The sequence below is a fragment of the Oppia nitens genome, unplaced genomic scaffold (genome assembly GCF_028296485.1).
Source record: "Oppia nitens isolate AA-2021 unplaced genomic scaffold, nextdenovo-longstitch-racon4-pilon3 scaffold6_pilon_pilon_pilon, whole genome shotgun sequence".
Classification (NCBI taxonomy): Eukaryota; Metazoa; Arthropoda; class Arachnida; order Sarcoptiformes; family Oppiidae; genus Oppia; species Oppia nitens.
The window spans coordinates 102,501-121,151 of record NW_026533250.1 but is presented as its reverse complement, the minus strand read 5'-3'; the positions used below and the strand labels follow the sequence as shown (position 1 = coordinate 121,151).

Here is an 18,651-nt window from a genome sequence, read left to right as displayed (position 1 = left end):
ACTTAGTTCATGGCAACCATAAACCACAATCAACGACCACCACTTCACGCCACAGTTGATGACACTATCACCACATAGTATTGCACAACAATCTTAGATCACCAATGGATGTGCTTTTTGTCATAACAGTATTACTACAATATTTAATTTCACAATAATTTATATACCGGTACTAAACAATCAGTATATAGTGTTTGCAATTTAAATAATTGCATTTTTTTAAAGGTAATTACAATAAAAAAATATTGTATATATCTTATATCATATTACGGTATATTTCCTGAAAAAAAACAATTTACGGTACGATATAAAGTTTTCCAAACATTTTCAATAAAATTTTTCACAAAAATCGCATTAAATTAATAATGATTTATTTAAATTTAAGAAAAAATCTCAATTATACTAATAATTATTTGTAATGTTGTTGTAGGCGATATTTTTTTAGTTTGTTTAATAAAAATACTGTTTTTTCAATAAATATATATATAAGTAAACAATTTTCATATATAAAAACAACAACATTTACCTATATATTTAACAATATTTTATCAAATGATTATTATTACTATTTTTTTGTCTCAAATTGATATATAGAATATAAAACAATGATATTTTTAATACCGATTTAAATATATGTTTTACTTTATGATACTAATTACAATAAATACAGTAGTTTTCAAGCAAAAAATATTACGGTAAATATACGGTATAAATAGTAAATGAAATACAAAATAACAAACAATAATATAATTTTATAACATTTTTCAAAATTATATATAAAAAAAAACTATGACATCAAATGAAACCTCAAAATTCAACTCAACTTAAATTATTTATACAGTAATTTTAGACAAAAAAAATAATAATATGTAATAATATCCGATATAATTGTATTAAATTAATTAAATTAAAAAATCAATTTAGTTGTCATAATCGTCGTCTTCATCGATGGTCTGAGTATTTAGTGATGACGTCGTCGTCGCCGCCGAAGAAATGGATGTGGCCATCGATTGCTGGTTATGATGTCTATTAATGGTGATGACTGATGCAGCACCTGATGGACCACCACTTGTGATATTATTATTATTATTTATATTTATATCATTGACAACATTTGTATTATTCATATTATTACTAATATTACTAATATTATTATTAATAGACAGAGGACTGTCCTCTTCGTCATCGCTTTCCTCTTCGTCGTCGTCCTCATCGTCAGACTCTTCATCCTCTTCCTGATCGTCAAAAGTCGATACCCAAGACTGTGCCGATAATTCATTCAGTTTTTTTCGTGGACGACCTCGTCTACGAAATCCAGTGGCTGCCGCCTGACCCGAAGCAGACAACAATTGTTGGCCACCACCACCACTGCTACTCGAAAGTTGTCGACGCGGCGGCGGTTGCGTTGAACTCGTAGTAGTATTGCCGCCGCCGCCAGTGTTCACAGCAAACGATTCGTCCTCGTCCTGATCGGCTCCGGGATTAACGTCGGGTATGGACTGAGCAATATCTCGCAAAAACTGAAAGTGTTGGTCGCCAAGAATCGAGGCCTTACTGTTTGATTATCAGATCATTATATTATAATGACATCAAATTCAGATCAAGTGTTGATTAATACAAACATGTGATTAGGTGTTAGTGTACGTGCGTTACGACTTCGGGTGATCGCTGAGGACGAGTGAAGCAGCGATTGGACAAACATCTCGAGTGCTTTGGCTGTTATGCAAACAATGGTTATTATGATATCATTAAACAAATCAATTGATGAAATATGTCTTCAAGTATTTACACATACATATGATAATTGGTACCACTTGTGCCACTTTGCCGACCTCGTCGTCCGATTGCATTATCTTCTTGATCCTCGCCGGCGGGAACCGACTGTTGTACTTCTTTTTCTTTGACGGCATTCCTTCCTTCCTCTTCTACTTCGATATGAATGACAGACAGATAGACAGCTGTTTATGGGATCAGTTGATTGACAGATACAACACAGATGTTGATGGTGTCGTCACTATCATCGATAATATAGACATATATATCATGAAACAGGAGATAATCAAAGACAAGTTTGTCATCAAAAACAACAAAACATATTACGAGACAATTACCTGATGACAGATGTGATGTGTCGGTGATGTTGTTATTGTTGTTGTTGTTGTTGTGACCAACTGTTTGATGATTACTACTGTGTTGTTGTTGTTGTTGTTGTTTGTGTCGATACAGTCAACACATTATAGAGTACAGTACAGTACAAGTAATGTATACGTACTCTATATTAATAATACATAAAAAAAACAGTAAAAATTTTCAACATTACTTAATAAATAGTGTATACTGTACACATAGTATATACTACAGTAAATGTATAAATATATGTACAGTAAATATACTGTGAGTTGAAATCTACAGTTAAATCCCTGAACTGTACTGAACTATTGTATTAATACAATATACACTGTATATTATACACTACAGTATAGATCACTTACAGTACTTTAAATTCCCCATATTTTCCTATAAAAACTTGAAAAATGAAAAAACAATTTTTAAAATTATTATAATTTTATTATAATTTTATAAAATAATTCTAAAAAAACAATAAATTGATTAAATTTTATTAAGTATTTTTGTTGATATTAATTAAACATTTAAAAAAAATATTTTATATAAAACAGGGAATTTATATGAAAACTTCTTGTTTTTTACTTATTTTAACTCTAAAATTAATATTTTATTTTTTTATATAAGTTTATTATAATAATATAATACCTGTAGTAAGTTTCTGTATATAGTTTTATAATCATCAATAACGTCCAATAAACCAAATATAATATACCAAAAATAAAAGTAGTTATATTTTAGCACACATAGAAAAAGTTAAAATGTACTAGATAATAATTTTATATAACAAATTATCAAGATAAATTATTATAGTGTTATATATATATAATTAATTTAACAAATAAAAATACAATAGACTTAAAATGAGTATATATATATATATATACTCATTTTAAGTCTATTGTATTTTTATTTGTTAAATTAATTATATGTACAGGTATATTTTTTATAAAATTTAATTTCATATCTAACATTTTAAACACTTAACATATTGTAGATTAAATTTATTAAATTAGATTTAATTTATATTATAAAAAATATTTTTCTTAAATATAAGTAATTTAAATATATATATATTAATTTCTAATAAATATGAAGCAATAAAATTAAAACCATAAGTTAATTTATATATAAAATAACTATAACTTTAAATATCGTATATAATGACTGTATTATACAGTTAAAAAAATTGTGAAATCTTTAAAAAAAATTAATTACATAATAACATTTTATAAGGTATATCAAATGTACTTTTTTTTAAAAATTAAACTTTAATTAAACATTTTTAATTAAGTTAACTACCATCTTTTTTTAATTATATAGATTTTATATATCAAACTTTTATAATATTAAAACCACTTTACTTTCTAAGTGTTAGGTATAATATACATCCAGTTTTTTAAATATTTGATTTATCTATTGTTTTATTATAACCGACGATAAAAATGTTACAATTTGTATGTCTGGCACTAGTGGTGTCCGGATCACTAGGTTTGCCTATTTTACCACAACCTGAACAACAACAACAACAGCAGCAGCAGCAACAACAACAACCACATCCACAACAACAACTACAACAACAACAACCACAACAACATTTGGGCACTGACCTACCAAATGGTTTGGGTATCAATCCATACAATAGACAATCTTTATTCAATCCATATGTTAGCCGATATTATACTTTGAATAACTTGGCTCTCAACCCGTGGAACAATCATAGACAAGGTGTCTATGGACCGGGTGGTTACGGTTATGGTGGTTATGGCGGTTATGGCGGTTATGGCGGTTATGGCGGTTATGGCGGTTATGGCGGTTATGGCGGTTATGGCGGTTATGGCGGTTATGGCGGTTATGGCGGTTATGGCGGTTATGGCGGTTATGGTGGTTATGGATTGTCATACAATTTAAATAATAATCCACTTGTCATAAACCCATTATCACTAAATTTGGGTTTCAATCCGTATGGTTTCAATGGCATAGGATATGGACTTAATGGATATAATCTAAACTCTGGATTGAGTGGAGGTTATGGCTTAGGCTACGGATTAGGTGATAATGGTTTTGGATATGGTTTAGGGGGTAATGGACTCGGATATGGTTTAGGCAGTAATGGACTCGGATATGGTTTAGGCGGTAATGGACTCGGATATGGTTTAGGCGGTAATGGACTCGGATATGGTTTAGGCGGTAATGGACTCGGATATGGTTTAGGCGGTAATGGACTCGGATATGGTTTAGGCGGTAATGGACTCGGATATGGTTTAGGCGGTAATGGACTCGGATATGGTTTAGGCGGTAATGGACTCGGATATGGTTTAGGCGGTAATGGACTCGGATATGGTTTAGGCGGTAATGGACTCGGATATGGTTTAGGCGGTAATGGACTCGGATATGGTTTAGGCGGTAATGGACTCGGATATGGTTTAGGCGGTAATGGACTCGGATATGGTTTAGGCGGTAATGGACTCGCATATGGTTTAGGTGGTAATGGATTCGCATACGGATTAGGCGGTAATGAATTCGGGCATGGCTTAGGCGGTAATGGATTTGGATACCAATCTAGTAATAGTGGACTCGGATATGGTTTAGGCAGTAATGGACTCGGATATGGATTAGGCGGTAATGGATTCGGATACCAATCAAGCAGTAATGGATTCGGGTATGGTTTAGGCGGAAATGGATTCGGTTATGGTTTAGGCGGTAATGGATATCAAGTAGGAGGTAATGGATACCAATTAGGCGGTAATGGACTTGGATTTGGTAATAATTGGTATAATCCCCTAACAATTAATCCATTAGCACTTCATCTTGGTTTTAATCCCTATGGTTTGAGTGCTTCATCTTATTCTTATAATTATTAGATTTTAATTAAATAGTGTTTTTGTAATTTAAAATAATTATAAAAAAATATTACAAAATGTTTGTTCACTATTTTAAATACTTTGGTATAATATTTGCGTATTGTTTATCTTTGTTGACAAATAATAACATATTGAAAAATATGTATTATTTTTTATGACAATTAAATGTGATTTTATTTTGAATATCATAAATAATTTAATTTTTATATTATGTGTATTATAATTACAATATTATTTATTAAAATGTTAAAAAAAATTATAGAAACTAAAACTACTGTTTTTAATATAAATTATTCTGCATTAATAACAGTATCTATTGTACAGCAGTTTATAATACAGTTATTTTTTTAATTTAAAAATAATTAAAAAAATAGTTTTATTATTTTTGAAATAAGTTAATTTATAACTATAGATAATAAATATTATGAATTGATCAATTGACTCCTGATAATATTATTTCTAAAAAAAATATTTGCTAAAATTTTAATTTACTCTATTATTTATATTTATATAATAGTATAAATTTGATATCATTTACTAGAAATCTAATATACACTGTAATCTACAAAATACATGGTCATATTAGATGCTTATTATTAAATTACATATTAGATAACTAAATAAAATAATTATATTAGTTTGTTTAATGTATATATATATATATAAATTATTTAATTAATACAATGACTTTAAAATATTTACTGATATATCAATATATAAAAAAATATTATACAGTCCTTAGCAATAAATATAAGCCCAAAATCGGGTGCATATGACCACACATATAAAGGCCACACCAATAGTCATCAACGGCGGGCGACATATCCAAGTGCGCCAATTCCACCATTGATATCCATAAGCTCGACACTGACCACTGGCTATTAGCCAATCGTTTTTCTTGTACAACAATTGTTTGATTTGCTTATAGTCGCTGTCGGCACACATTTGTTTGGCCGCTTCCGCTATACAGTCGCTCGTATCAAACATATAGCAACAAAATCGCCGGTCAGTCTGTTGGACACCCATTTCCAGCCATTCGTAGGCACTGGTGCCGGCACACCACAGGCCCCGTACACTGAGTTTGGTACCGCACCAGAACTGGTCGACCAATTGTTTCAGCGTTTGTCTCCAATCGGCTTTCGGATGCACCCGTAGGTCAGCTATTCTGTTAATATTATTATTGTTGATATTGTTGTTGTTGTTGTTGTTGTCATTGTCGGTGATTACAGTATTAATAATAAAAATATTTGATGATAATATTAATAATATTATGGTCAATAAAGATTGTAGATATACATACATATCGATATCGATAATTGTGTAGTAATTATTGTTAAAGTATTTAAATATTATTCAAAACAATTTATATAAAATTTTATTATGTTTTCATTACATTGAGAAAAAAAGGTAACAAAAAAAAATAATAACTAATTCAATTATTGTTATATGATGATATGCTGGGCAACTTGAAAATTATCAATGTATAATATATATATAATATATTATATGTATTTCATATAATTTTTTTAAAACTGTATTATATTATAGTATTATACCGGTATATTTCATAAAGTAAATTATCAAAGTGTATATACTATCTAGAATTTTTTTGTTATCAAATAAAAAAAATTAAGTGAAATTAATTGCAATTAAATTAATTGCAATTAAATTAATTGCAATTAGAAATTACATTTAGATTTCTAATTTAACAAATATAATATATTAATCGATAATAGTATTAATTGATAAATAATTGATACGATTTCTAATAATTTTCTCGTATATTAATATTAAAGTCAATATCAAAATTGTTGCCACAATAGTAATGCCAATACTTATCAATATCTTACTGGTGTTTGATAGCTGTAGTGTTGTTTCATTAATACTATTATTGATTGTATTATTATTATAATTGTCATTAAATGGACAATTATTATCACTATTTAATATATTATTATTATTATTATAATCACTATAATTATCGTTATAGTTATCATAATTTACGGTTAACATAAAATTTTTAATTAACACATCAATTGTTATAAATTTGTTTGCAGTTTTCAATAAGATTACTGGCAATTGTTGGCACAAAATAGATTTATTATAATTTGATGAATAGCTAAATGAAATAAATTCAGTATTATTTGCGATACCAATTAAACAAAAATCATCGTCCAATTTGTTAATAATTAGTTTATTATCCAATTGTGTAACATTAGGCGTACATTTTGTGTCAATTTGTTTTTGATTTTTATCCAATAAAGTTGTGTCAATGCTATTAATATTATTTAGTGTCGATTCAAATTGCATAGACATCAATGTTATATGAGTTAAATTTTGATAAAACCTAAACAAAAATATAAATATATATATATATATAAGAAAAATTTATAAAATTGCAATTAAATTAAGTGATATAACTTTTTCTTTAAAAAAAAATTTCAAACCTTAATGTCAAACTAGTTTTATCATTTGTATAATGTCTAACTGTAAAGTTTTGTTGAGGTTTACAATTATTATTATTAAGATTAGTGGTGTCAACAATCAAATGTGAATTAGTTTTATCGAAATTTAAACCAATATTTTGCTGAATATTATCTTTTAGACGATATTTGATAATAACATCAATTGAGGTAAAATCTATATGAAAACAATGTCGACGATTTGTAGTAGTAGTACTAGTAATAGGCCTTTGGGTTGTCATATTTATGGACATTAGTTCACTATTACTGTTGCTATTTATATATGTTGTTTCCTTGCCTGGGTTATTATATACCTGGGTTATTGTTTTATTTTTCTGGTCAATTATTGATGATATAGTAGTAGATGATAACTGCAATTTTCGTCCATCTGTTAAATCATAATATCTTTTACTACTAGTAGTAGTAGTGCTGTTCATATGGTTATTGATTATAATATTAGCTAATCTTGTAGTTGTAGTAGTAGTAGTAGATTGTGGTGTTGTTGTTGGTGGTGGTGATGATTGTGTTATATGAGATATAATCAATTGATTTTTAGTTATCATTGTTGTCTGATTTGATGATGATGATAATAGTAAATTTTTATTTAATAAACTAGTATCATTTAAATTGATGATATTTTTGTTGCTATTGCTCATAGTAGTAGCAATTGTTTTAATTTCGTAATTATTATTATTATTATTATTACTAGTGGTTGTTGTAGGGTTGACACTAGTTGTACTAATATTTTTAATATCAGTATTGTTGGCATTGGTTTTTGTAAAAGTATTAAAAGTATTATTATTATTATTGTTATTATTATCATTAAAAATATTATCAATGAATAAATCATCTAATGATGAATTGGATACACATTTAAAGTTTATTAATAATAATAATAGTAATAGTGATATGATTTTAACTATCATATTTATAATATTTGATATTTTTAATTCATTCATAATGATTTTAATTATGATTTACAAAAATTTATTTATAAAAATATATAAATATTTAGACTTTAATCAATTATAATATTGTTATAATAATAAAAAATTATAAAACAATAAATCTTTCAAACAAAATACAAAACATAATAAACAATATTAAATCAAATGATAGCTAAACTTATTTTTTAATATAATTATTATTATTATGTATATGTCATTAAAATCTAGATTTCTATAGTTACATTTTTATAGATAAAAATATAATCGTATTTTATAAATATTTATTTCACTTATGCTGTGATACAATATTATGATTTCATAATAATTGCCACAACAATGGGGTAATAATACTGTAATATAGCACAGGTACTTTAGTAAAGTTTTTATATTTGCTATTAAACATATAGTTTGCAATAATGTTATATTTAAAACCTTATACATATAATATATTGAAATTTAATGATTAGTAATTTTTAAAAAAAATTAATTACAGATTTTTTTCAACTATTAAAAAATGTATTATTTCAATAAAACCAATTTAATAATTAGACTAAAAAAATTAATACTAATATTTTTGGTGTTTATCAATATAAAAAATGCTAATGGATTGCCATCATATGGATCCTTATCATCACCCGATGCCACCATAAAACCCAGTCCATGGTATCCCTGGGCTGTCAGAGACAGTTTAGATCGTGAGGTGGTATGCATTTTGGCTACATTTAGTGCACAATTTTTTTTAGCATTACCACCACCGCCATCATCAGCACTGATACCACAAAAATCAGATATTATCACCACTAGCTATATCATCAATCCGTTTAACATGGAAACAGGTGATCAATCTGATTGTGGACAACAAAAACAGATATTACATTTGGTGTTTGACGACAGCGACAAAACTAGACTACAATTATGGTTTACGTTTGAACGGGACCAACATTTAATCAAAGTTACTAATATAACGCTTCAATATCGGCATACAGTGTTCACCAATACATCCAATCAGTTTGAAACACCTGTCAAGTATGGCTACAAGTGTTTCGCTCAGGAACGTATAGATTTTGATGGTAACACCAATAGTTTTATGAATATCTCGAACGTACGGTTGGAAGCATTTAGGACGACCAACTATTTTGTCAATATATCCGACTCAGATCAATGGGAACGGGAGGGACTCAAGTGCGATGATGACCGCATCGGTTCCGATGCTTATATGATTACCGGTATTAGTGTGGGATGTGGTGTAGCTATGCTTACGGTGATTACATTGGTTGCCATTTGGTCCGGTAGGCAACAGGAGAGACGTATGTTGAAGATTAAAATGATGAGACAGTGGACTATTGATAATAATAATAATAATAATAACAATAATAATAATCTTAATACTAATTTTAATTTAATTAATGCTTTAATGAGTGAACAAAATGTTCATAATAATAATGATAATGATAATAATGCTAATAATAATAATGCTAAAATTAATAATAATAATAATAAATTATCAATTACCAATGCTAATTATGCTAAATCTCAAAATGAAAAATTTTAAATATTTAAAAAAATAATAGATTATATATTAAATTATTTTAATTGTAGATTTTAATTTAAAAATTATTTATTTATTTATTTTAATTACTTAATAAAATTATTTATTTTTTAAAATCTAATCTAAACTTGTTTAATATTAACTGTATTAGCTAACTTATTATAATACGGTATATTAATTTAGGAATTAGTACATTTGGACAATTAAAATTGTCAAGCAAATAATATTTTTAAAAATAATATAAATGTTTTTAAAAGTATTTAAAATAAAAATAATGAAAATTATAAATGAAACACATTTTTCATTAATATTATTTAGTAACATATTTGATATCAATATATTTAATAATTTGATTACTGTTTAACTGTTGATAAAAATTTTATTAATTTTTTTGTTGATAAGACGACAGGATTTTTCGGGTAATTAATTGATAAGATTATAATTATAAAAATAATGATTTATATATATATATATATATTATATATATTCATACTATTCAAGTGTTCAAAAATCATTTAGTTTTGTTGTTACGGGACTTGCGTTTTGTGTTTACAAAGTTTTTCTATCTATCATTAAGTAAAATCATATCAAAAAAAATTAAGTAATAAAATTTTTATTATATTATAACAACAAATAATAATATCTGCATTAATATTTTTAAAATTTTTATTTTTATTTTTACTTTTTTATATATCCTATATAACTAGTTTATTAATAAAAATATATATTGTTTGTTATTGACAAAAAAAAATTAATAATTATAAGTCTAAATATTAATACAGTTTTACGAAAAATTAAAGTAAAAAAAAGTTAATACTAAAACAGTTAAATAATGGCCCGAAAACACTCGGATATGGTTATACTAAACGGCAATTCACACCCGCAGTTGGCCAACTCTATAGCCTCCCGATTGAACGAAAAACTCGGTTCATGTTCACTGTACCGAACGTCCAACCGGGAGTCAGTGCTGGCCATTGGTGTATCAGTCAGAGCCCGTGATGTCTATCTTATACAGTCGGGAGGTCCTGATGTCAACAACAACATTATGGAACTGTTGATTATGGCCTATACGTGCAAAACTTCGGCCGCCAATAACATTGTCGGTGTAATACCGTATCTGCCGTACGGTAAACAGTCAAAAATGAGGAAACGCGGATCAATTGTCAGCAAACTGATGGCCCAGTTGATGGTTAAGGCGGGATTTACTCATTTGATTACTGTCGATATGCACCACAAAGAGGTATTACTGTATATTATGATAATAACAATAATACTAAAATAATATACTGGTATTTAGACCCAAGGTTTCTTTGATATACCCGTCGAAAACTTGCGGGCCTCGCCTTTCCTGTTGCAATACATCCAGGAAAACATTACTGACTATCGCGAAACGGCCATAATAGTGGCCCGATATCCCGGTGCCGTACGCAAAGCCACCTCGTATGCCGAACGACTGCGCATCGGGTTGGCCGTCATTCACGGCGAAGATAAAGAAGCCGAAACTGACCACGTTGACGGTCGTACGTCACCGCCGGCCGCTCTGGCTCATCAAGAGTTCGATCTGTTTGTCGGTTTGGACGGATTGCCGTCGTTTCCGGCCAAAGAGAAACCACCGATCAGTATCGTCGGCGATGTTTCGGGTCGTGTGGCCATTATGATCGACGACTGTATCGACGATGTACAAAGTTTTGTGACCACTGCCGAACATTTGCGCGATCACGGTGCCAGCAAAATATACGTATTGGCCACTCACGGGTTTTTCGGACCGGACGCTCCCGGTCTGATAGAAAACTCGCCCATCGATGAAGTTATTGTTACTAACACTGGTATGTACTGTAAATATAATATAAGTTACTTTTAAGCACCTGCATCTAAATTATATATTAATTGATTATTGTCCCCCAATTTAAATCACTACCTACTAGTGCCACACGAGCTCCAGAAGATGCGGTGCAACAAAATCAAGACAATCGACATCTCTATACTATTATCGGAAGCCATGCGTCGGATACAAAATAACGAGTCGTTGAGCTATCTATTCAAGAATGTCGCTCTCGAGGACTGATTTTTATTAATTTAATTAATTAATTAATTGATTAAAATTTTAGTCAAATAATAATAATAATCAAAATAAGAGATATTATTATTATTTTTGTTTATGTTATTATTATGAATTTATTATTATAGTAATTATTTTTTTTAAATAAATATTTTTAAACATTAAATAAAAACTTTAATATTTTATTTTTATATGTTTCTGGTTTAATAAATTAAGTTTCAAAAGTGGTCTAAACAACATTTGAATAAAAATTTAAAAACATAAAAATATCTAAAATTTAATAATTTTTATTTAGTCAAAGTTTATATTATTATTATAATAGCAGTACATATTTTGATGAAAAATGAAATTTATTAATGTTTAGATGTTATTAGACATTATTAGAGATATTACTTTAAATTAAGTAATATAAGTTCATAAGTTTTATAAATATAATTTTATTAAATAAATTATTTTTTGTATTTATACGATATTTACAAAATACTGTATAATATTAGCTATAATTTATTATTATTATTATTATATTTTTCAATGTTAGTTGATATTACAGTATTATCATAATAATAAGTTACTATAATTTGAAGAGATATTAAATAATTTAATTTAATTTTTCTCAAAAAATAACATAAATAAATATACATATTTTGTTAAATATTAATTCATATATATATTATACTTACTGGTATAAAACTATATTTTATTTTAATTATGCTTATTAGTAGTATACGAATATTATAAATATGTTCAACAAAAATAAAAATAAAAAATTTATTTAATTATTACATAATTAACATATTACAAAATATAATTTATATTTACTATATATATATAAACAGGTAATGTTGACCAAAAAAATAATAATTTTTATTTTAATTTATAATTATTAAAAAAAAATAATTATTAAAATTAAATAGCTATATATTAATAAAAATTAATCATCATTGCCAAAAATTGATGGCCACCATTTAAATCCAGTTCCCATTTCCTGTTGATGTTCGTGACCACCACTATGATGGCTGTTACCAAAAATGGATGGCCACCACTTCATTGGTTGCATTGGTTTTATCATTGGCATCATACCGGTGCCCATACCCATACCCATACCCATGCCCATATTCATACCACCAAAATAATTTGATCCCGGCGCTACAAATCCCGTTCCGCTAGACATTGCATTATAGTGATAGTCATTGTTTGGACTATAGATGAAAGATAAAAAACAATATATTTTATATCAGTGTCTTATTATTATTGATTTATTAGTAGTTTATTAGTATTCAAATTATTAGGTTTTTTATATTTGAAACTATTTGATAATTTGCAATAATATGTTTTCTATATATATATATACAAATGCGTCAAATAGTTGCAAATATATAATAAACAAAAAACAACTAATTATATAATCTATTGTAAGATATTATAATAACTAAATTAAATATCAAATGATTGATTAAAAAATTAGTGTATTTCTATACAAACAATAAACTAGAAAAAAATTAATAGTTTTTTTGTATTTATTAAATTACAAGACAAATTGAAAATGACAATAATAAGCACCTGGATGACACGTAACTATTATAGGCATATCCCGGACCATTGGACGCCACGAAATGTGAACCATCAATACCGAGACCATGGCTAACAATTTGTGTGCCATACGGTGATGGGATTATATATGTAAACGGCCGGCACTCGTAGCCGCCATTAACCAGTAGTATAATCGCAATTATAGCGACAATTATTTTAATTATTGCTAATAAAGAGGAACTCATTTTTTTATGTTAAACTTTACACTAAAAACTATTAATTTTGTCAACCATTTAAGTAAATGTGTAAACAATTTTGTTATATATATACTGTATACTAATATACATGTTTATTACATTAACATTACATTACATTAAAAATAATTTTAAATTATTTATTACTAATATTTTAGATTTCTTTAGAAAATATAAAAGAAAATTTTCAAACATATGGGCCGTAAATATATAGTCAATGAGTAATTCATTATATAATATAGTAAACATTTATTTCAATATTGTAAATATAAATGATAGTTATAAAAAGAAATATTATTTTTGTTTATCAATTTTAAATATTTTAACAATTAAATTTGAAAAAAAACATTAAATATAATTATCATTTAGATTTAATAAAATAATACTCTATAATCTAAATTAGTATAGTATTCTAGTACATAATTATTAATATTTTTAAATTTACAATATTTTAATCTAGCAAAATGTATAATTTTTATTTAAAAATAAAGAAATATAATCAATTATCTAAACATTTAAGTAAATTAAAAAATTAAATAATTTTCTAATAAAATTATTGTATATAGTTAATAGCAAAATTACAATAAATCAATTTTTTTAAAGATTGCACAATTATTTACTATGAAATAACATTAAATGTTATCAATATGTTAGAAATGTTTTATTATATGCTTTTTTAAATAATATGTCAAAAATCAATACATTAATAATATGTAAATGCAATTTAGTGAATAAATGTGTGTATAAAACATATTTTTAGTTGACTTAATGGATGATAATTTAATGTTAATGAATCTTAAGGGAATTATTATACTATATATGAAAACATTTTTTAATTTTTTTGCGCAATGTTGCATAACTATATTAATCATTAWATATATATATTTTTAAAATAAAATCAGACACTTATAATTATTAATTAATTACATGTAAACATGTAATCTCCAAAAAWTTTTTATTTATAAATAAATAAATAAATATTACAAGTTGTTTCTTTATAATATATAATTTTTCATATTTATATTTTGTGCACAAATGTGTTTGTGTGTGTGTTTAACATTAAGTAAATCACAATAGTTTAGTTAATATCATTAAAATAATATAAGATATATTTTAATATCAATATTAAATACAATAATTTGTATAATTATTATAAAATTTTAATATAGTATACATTAATATAGTAAAGTAATCAAAATTAAGTAATATATATATATATTAATTATTATGAAATTAATATATTACACTTAAATGACATTGATAAAATAAATAATTTAAATATCTATAGAATTAACATGATATAATTTGATATAAGCACAAATAAAATTTTTTGAATATACAATCAAATTGAGGCAATCAATGACATACTATATCATATGTATGTGCAATAATAATAATAATAATAATAATAATAATAATTAAATAGAAATTTGTTTTATTAAAATAATTAATAATAACATTATATATATATAAAAATAATCTCACTGTCATCTTAGATATAATAATAATAATAATGATAATACAATCAAATTGAATCAATAGATTAACATTTTAAATCTATRTATAAATTTAACATGTATTATGATATGTAGGATGTTATCTATATAAATATTATATATATTTATTATATAAAAAAGTCTAAATTAAAATAAAAGCTTACAATAAGAGACAACAATATATTAAAATTTATCATTAATTGTACAAACATTTATCAGTATTATATTATCTTAACTATAATAAACTGTTTGTTATTGACTAATAAATAAATAAATGTTGTCAACAATAATAACAACAACAGTTATACAAACATTTTCAACAAATTAATAAATAGATAATACTGTAATAATAATAATAAATTTAAACAATCTCTTAATTATACATTAATACAAACAATTCATTTTTAAAATATATATATATATRTATATATATATATATAATTAGTTTATATAAAATTTACATTGTAAATTCTTTAATTGAAATATTTCTTAAATTAAAATTTTTAAGGTTTATATATATTAAATATATTTCAATCAATAAATTGTGCTTGGTGCTCAATTAAATCATAGATAATTGGCAATTTAATAGTATTAATTAATTTTTAAAAAATAACACTCAAAATTGTGGAAATTTGTTTAAATTAATAAAATTAATAATTATCAGAAAAATATTAGTTAATTTAATATACTGTATCCGTATAAAAAAACCAATTAAAACATATACTACAATATCTATATACTTAATAGTAATAATAATAATAATTTATACCTATATTTTTTTGTAAAATAAATATGTCAAATATAGTAATACGATTTATTATATAATAATTTACTATTATTATTAAATGGCAATCGTTTTTACGGCGGCTTTCAATATATATATTCAAATAAATATATTATTAATTATTTGGCAAAAAATTATACAATAATAATAMAGTATTAATTAATACATAAATATATAGTAAATTGTTAATATATAGTAATAAAATAGTAAAATCATAATTTAGTAATATTATGGGCATAAAGAAAATATCAATCGGAAAATTGCTTAACATTATCAAAYGTATCCAATTTATACCATTTAATGGTTAGCTTATGTAGCTCCAATTTGTTAACATGTATTTCAGTGGCACCGATAGGCATATTATGTTCAAAACCCCGTTGTTTTTCCCAAATTGACACCAATAGTGTGCGTCCGTAGATCATTGAGGCGTCGTATTTCAATGTTTGCTTATACTGTGGACTACTATCACTTTGGACTACCCGGGTCTTGCGTTTGTGCATATGACGGCCCTTATCGCACAGGTAGATTTTCACATAGGTGTCTAATATTGATGATAACAATTGATATATATATATATATATAGGTATTGATGGATAATATAACAATTAAATACCTGGAGGTTGTTGGTTGAGACCGACCATCAAATTTCGGGCACAGATCACCTCAATCTCTAGCAAACCTTTTGTCATAATAAATCCCAATTTGATTTCACCGCAACACTGCTGCCGGTGCAGCTGTTGACCACCACCACCAATAACGCCAGTATCGACACTGTCCTGCATTTCGGTGTCGCACAACAGATCAGAGGCCGAGCCGACACTATCGCTGCGGCTATTGGTCGTCGTATTATTAGTCTGATCCGATTTCAGCGAATAACTTCGTTTTAATTTGGCCTGAGCTAAGGCCGATGAACTTTTGCGTCGAGTCCGCGGATCGTACTGAGGGGCCAACAGTTCCTTYAGTGACGGGTCTTGAGGGTTGAGATCGGTAACCGAATGGCGCGAATTGAGCCGCAAATTGGATCCACGCAATTGYTGCGGTATATTCATGACGACAGCCGCCGCTTCGTCCACCGAATGTCGGCCACTGCCCGACGAGGCCAACGATGGTTTTGACGGATGCTGTGACAGTTGGTCGTAGCAAATGCTGCTGCGATCGGAGTTGCGTCGACTGCCGGGCATTGAACGCCAGCCGTTGGTCATCGGGTCGTCGCCTTTGATTGCTATTTATTAAATTTAAAAAAACACAATAAAATCAATTTTAATGCAAATTATGTTTTTAAAAAACAAAACAAAATTATAGGAAATTTTTTAAACATAGAATTACATAAAAATGTTAAAAGAAACAAATGCTATTATATATATATACAGTATATATACATATATATATATATATAATTAATATACCGATATACTCCATGGAGGTGGCCCTGATAAAAGGGGCGGTCGTATTGGGCGCCAATAGTGGCCACCAATCGATATGATGGAGAACGGCACTGCGCAACGGTATAACCGTAGTGGCCAGTGGTCTAGCATCGRCGGCAGCGACAACAGTCTCTGCTGTAGTGCCTGTAGTTGTTTCCCAAATACTTATGCTTAATGCCATATCGGCRACCTGGGGTTATAGTAATATTATTTTATAATATTGATATTAAAAATAATAAATTATTATATCATTTATAATATTATGAATTTATATATTTAAAAAAATCAATTCATACCTTATCGATGGGGAACTGTTGGAAAATCATAGTCTCGTTCCACTCTAATGATAAACTGGGCTCTGTTTTACATATTTTAAAACCACTGGATATAATAGAAAAGAGATATAAAGTATATTTTAGAAAATTATTATATATATATATAGTATATATAGATTAAATTATGATTACAAGTACAACAACAACAACAAACATATAAATATTATAATAATAATTATAATTTAATAATAAATTGAAATTCTAGGTAATTATAGTACTATAAACTAAAAATTAAAGTCTTAAAAATATATTCATTATATTTTTTTATGACAATATCAGCTAAATATGATAATTATTAACACAAAACAAATTTAATTATGCAATAACATTGCTTTATGAATATTATTATTATTATTATTATTACTTTATAGCATTATAATCATCTTTAATGATAATAATAATAATATTTTTATTATTATTAAGTATTAATTTATTAAAAGCATAGCTAAAACCTAAAATTTTCGTATATGAATAATAATTAGATTTATGTACGATATATAAATTATATATAATATACCAGTATATACTGTACTGTATAATAGGATATAAATAATTTATATATTTTATATATTAGAAATAAAATATTGCATTAATATTCATTAACAAATAGATTATTAGGATATAATAATAATACAAAATTATCACATACATTGTACATTGTATATAAGTTTATAGTGGGTTAAAACAATAATATTAATTTCAAATATACATATATAAATGTATTTATATAAAGTATTATTATTAATACAGTAATGTACATGTATTTGTATTAATAAAATCCGACTGTTATTTGTATTTTAATTTGATTTATTATATTTCACGA

General features: G+C 26.3%; 6 protein-coding genes across 6 annotated transcripts in view; 3 read left to right on the top strand and 3 right to left on the bottom strand.

Annotated features, from left to right (window-relative positions):
- Positions 1 to 860: 860 nt before the first annotated feature.
- On the bottom strand, positions 861 to 2,809 carry LOC128962946 (dr1-associated corepressor-like). The gene is made up of 6 exons (XM_054309381.1): positions 2,773 to 2,809; positions 2,493 to 2,526; positions 2,112 to 2,273; positions 1,796 to 2,014; positions 1,623 to 1,716; positions 861 to 1,554 (listed from the first exon to the last, which is right to left on the bottom strand). Exons 4-6 carry the CDS (start codon positions 1,908 to 1,910, stop codon positions 921 to 923), a joined length of 843 nt encoding a protein of 280 aa, XP_054165356.1. The 5' UTR covers positions 1,911 to 2,014; positions 2,112 to 2,273; positions 2,493 to 2,526; positions 2,773 to 2,809; the 3' UTR covers positions 861 to 920.
- Positions 1,936 to 4,988, top strand: LOC128962318 (uncharacterized). The gene is made up of 2 exons (XM_054308693.1): positions 1,936 to 2,069; positions 3,797 to 4,988. Exons 1-2 carry the CDS (start codon positions 1,936 to 1,938, stop codon positions 4,986 to 4,988), a joined length of 1,326 nt encoding a protein of 441 aa, XP_054164668.1.
- A 4,042-nt stretch (positions 4,989 to 9,030) lies between these two features.
- On the top strand, positions 9,031 to 10,373 carry LOC128962317 (uncharacterized). The gene is made up of 2 exons (XM_054308692.1): positions 9,031 to 9,732; positions 10,349 to 10,373. The coding sequence occupies exons 1-2, from the start codon at positions 9,224 to 9,226 to the stop codon at positions 10,371 to 10,373; spliced, it is 534 nt and encodes a 177-aa protein (XP_054164667.1). The 5' UTR covers positions 9,031 to 9,223.
- Positions 10,374 to 10,746: 373 nt separating this feature from the next.
- On the top strand, positions 10,747 to 12,011 carry LOC128962943 (phosphoribosyl pyrophosphate synthase-associated protein 2-like). Its single transcript, XM_054309378.1, has 3 exons — positions 10,747 to 11,186; positions 11,244 to 11,772; positions 11,872 to 12,011. The coding sequence occupies exons 1-3, from the start codon at positions 10,779 to 10,781 to the stop codon at positions 12,009 to 12,011; spliced, it is 1,077 nt and encodes a 358-aa protein (XP_054165353.1). The 5' UTR covers positions 10,747 to 10,778.
- An 884-nt stretch (positions 12,012 to 12,895) lies between these two features.
- On the bottom strand, positions 12,896 to 13,860 carry LOC128962949 (uncharacterized). Its single transcript, XM_054309386.1, has 2 exons — positions 13,566 to 13,860; positions 12,896 to 13,204 (listed from the first exon to the last, which is right to left on the bottom strand). Exons 1-2 carry the CDS (start codon positions 13,778 to 13,780, stop codon positions 12,937 to 12,939), a joined length of 483 nt encoding a protein of 160 aa, XP_054165361.1. The 5' UTR covers positions 13,781 to 13,860; the 3' UTR covers positions 12,896 to 12,936.
- Positions 13,861 to 16,306: 2,446 nt separating this feature from the next.
- Positions 16,307 to 18,651, bottom strand: part of LOC128962316 (uncharacterized) — a 21,506-nt gene continuing 19,161 nt past the window's right edge. The window contains exons 9-12 of the mRNA XM_054308691.1: positions 17,790 to 17,874; positions 17,476 to 17,683; positions 16,683 to 17,291; positions 16,307 to 16,610 (exon numbers count right to left, since the gene is read on the bottom strand). Coding sequence (XP_054164666.1) covers positions 16,318 to 16,610; positions 16,683 to 17,291; positions 17,476 to 17,683; positions 17,790 to 17,874 — 1,195 coding nt within the window. The 3' untranslated portion in view covers positions 16,307 to 16,317. The remainder of the gene's footprint in view (positions 16,611 to 16,682; positions 17,292 to 17,475; positions 17,684 to 17,789; positions 17,875 to 18,651) is intronic.

What these genes read in the sequence shown, in the direction of transcription:
- LOC128962943 (XM_054309378.1), top strand. Translation starts at nt 10,779, where the DNA reads ATGGCCCGAAAACACTCGGATATGGTTATACTAAACGGCAATTCACAC. An exon ending in TCGATATGCACCACAAAGAG is followed by an intron (nt 11,187 to 11,243) that starts GTATTACTGTAT and finishes ACTGGTATTTAG; the next exon opens with ACCCAAGGTTTCTTTGATAT. An exon ending in AGTTATTGTTACTAACACTG is followed by an intron (nt 11,773 to 11,871) that starts GTATGTACTGTA and finishes ACTACCTACTAG; the next exon opens with TGCCACACGAGCTCCAGAAG.
- LOC128962946 (XM_054309381.1), bottom strand. Translation starts at nt 1,910, where the DNA reads ATGCCGTCAAAGAAAAAGAAGTACAACAGTCGGTTCCCGCCGGCGAGG. An exon ending in AGTGGTACCAATTATCATAT is followed by an intron (nt 1,717 to 1,795) that starts GTATGTGTAAAT and finishes TTTGCATAACAG; the next exon opens with CCAAAGCACTCGAGATGTTT. An exon ending in ACACTAACACCTAATCACAT is followed by an intron (nt 1,555 to 1,622) that starts GTTTGTATTAAT and finishes ATAATCAAACAG; the next exon opens with TAAGGCCTCGATTCTTGGCG.
- LOC128962318 (XM_054308693.1), top strand. Translation starts at nt 1,936, where the DNA reads ATGAATGACAGACAGATAGACAGCTGTTTATGGGATCAGTTGATTGAC. An exon ending in CAGGAGATAATCAAAGACAA is followed by an intron (nt 2,070 to 3,796) that starts GTTTGTCATCAA and finishes TCCATATGTTAG; the next exon opens with CCGATATTATACTTTGAATA.
- LOC128962949 (XM_054309386.1), bottom strand. Translation starts at nt 13,780, where the DNA reads ATGAGTTCCTCTTTATTAGCAATAATTAAAATAATTGTCGCTATAATT. An exon ending in AATAGTTACGTGTCATCCAG is followed by an intron (nt 13,205 to 13,565) that starts GTGCTTATTATT and finishes TTTCATCTATAG; the next exon opens with TCCAAACAATGACTATCACT.
- LOC128962317 (XM_054308692.1), top strand. Translation starts at nt 9,224, where the DNA reads ATGGAAACAGGTGATCAATCTGATTGTGGACAACAAAAACAGATATTA. An exon ending in AAGATTAAAATGATGAGACA is followed by an intron (nt 9,733 to 10,348) that starts GTGGACTATTGA and finishes TTTGTTGATAAG; the next exon opens with ACGACAGGATTTTTCGGGTA.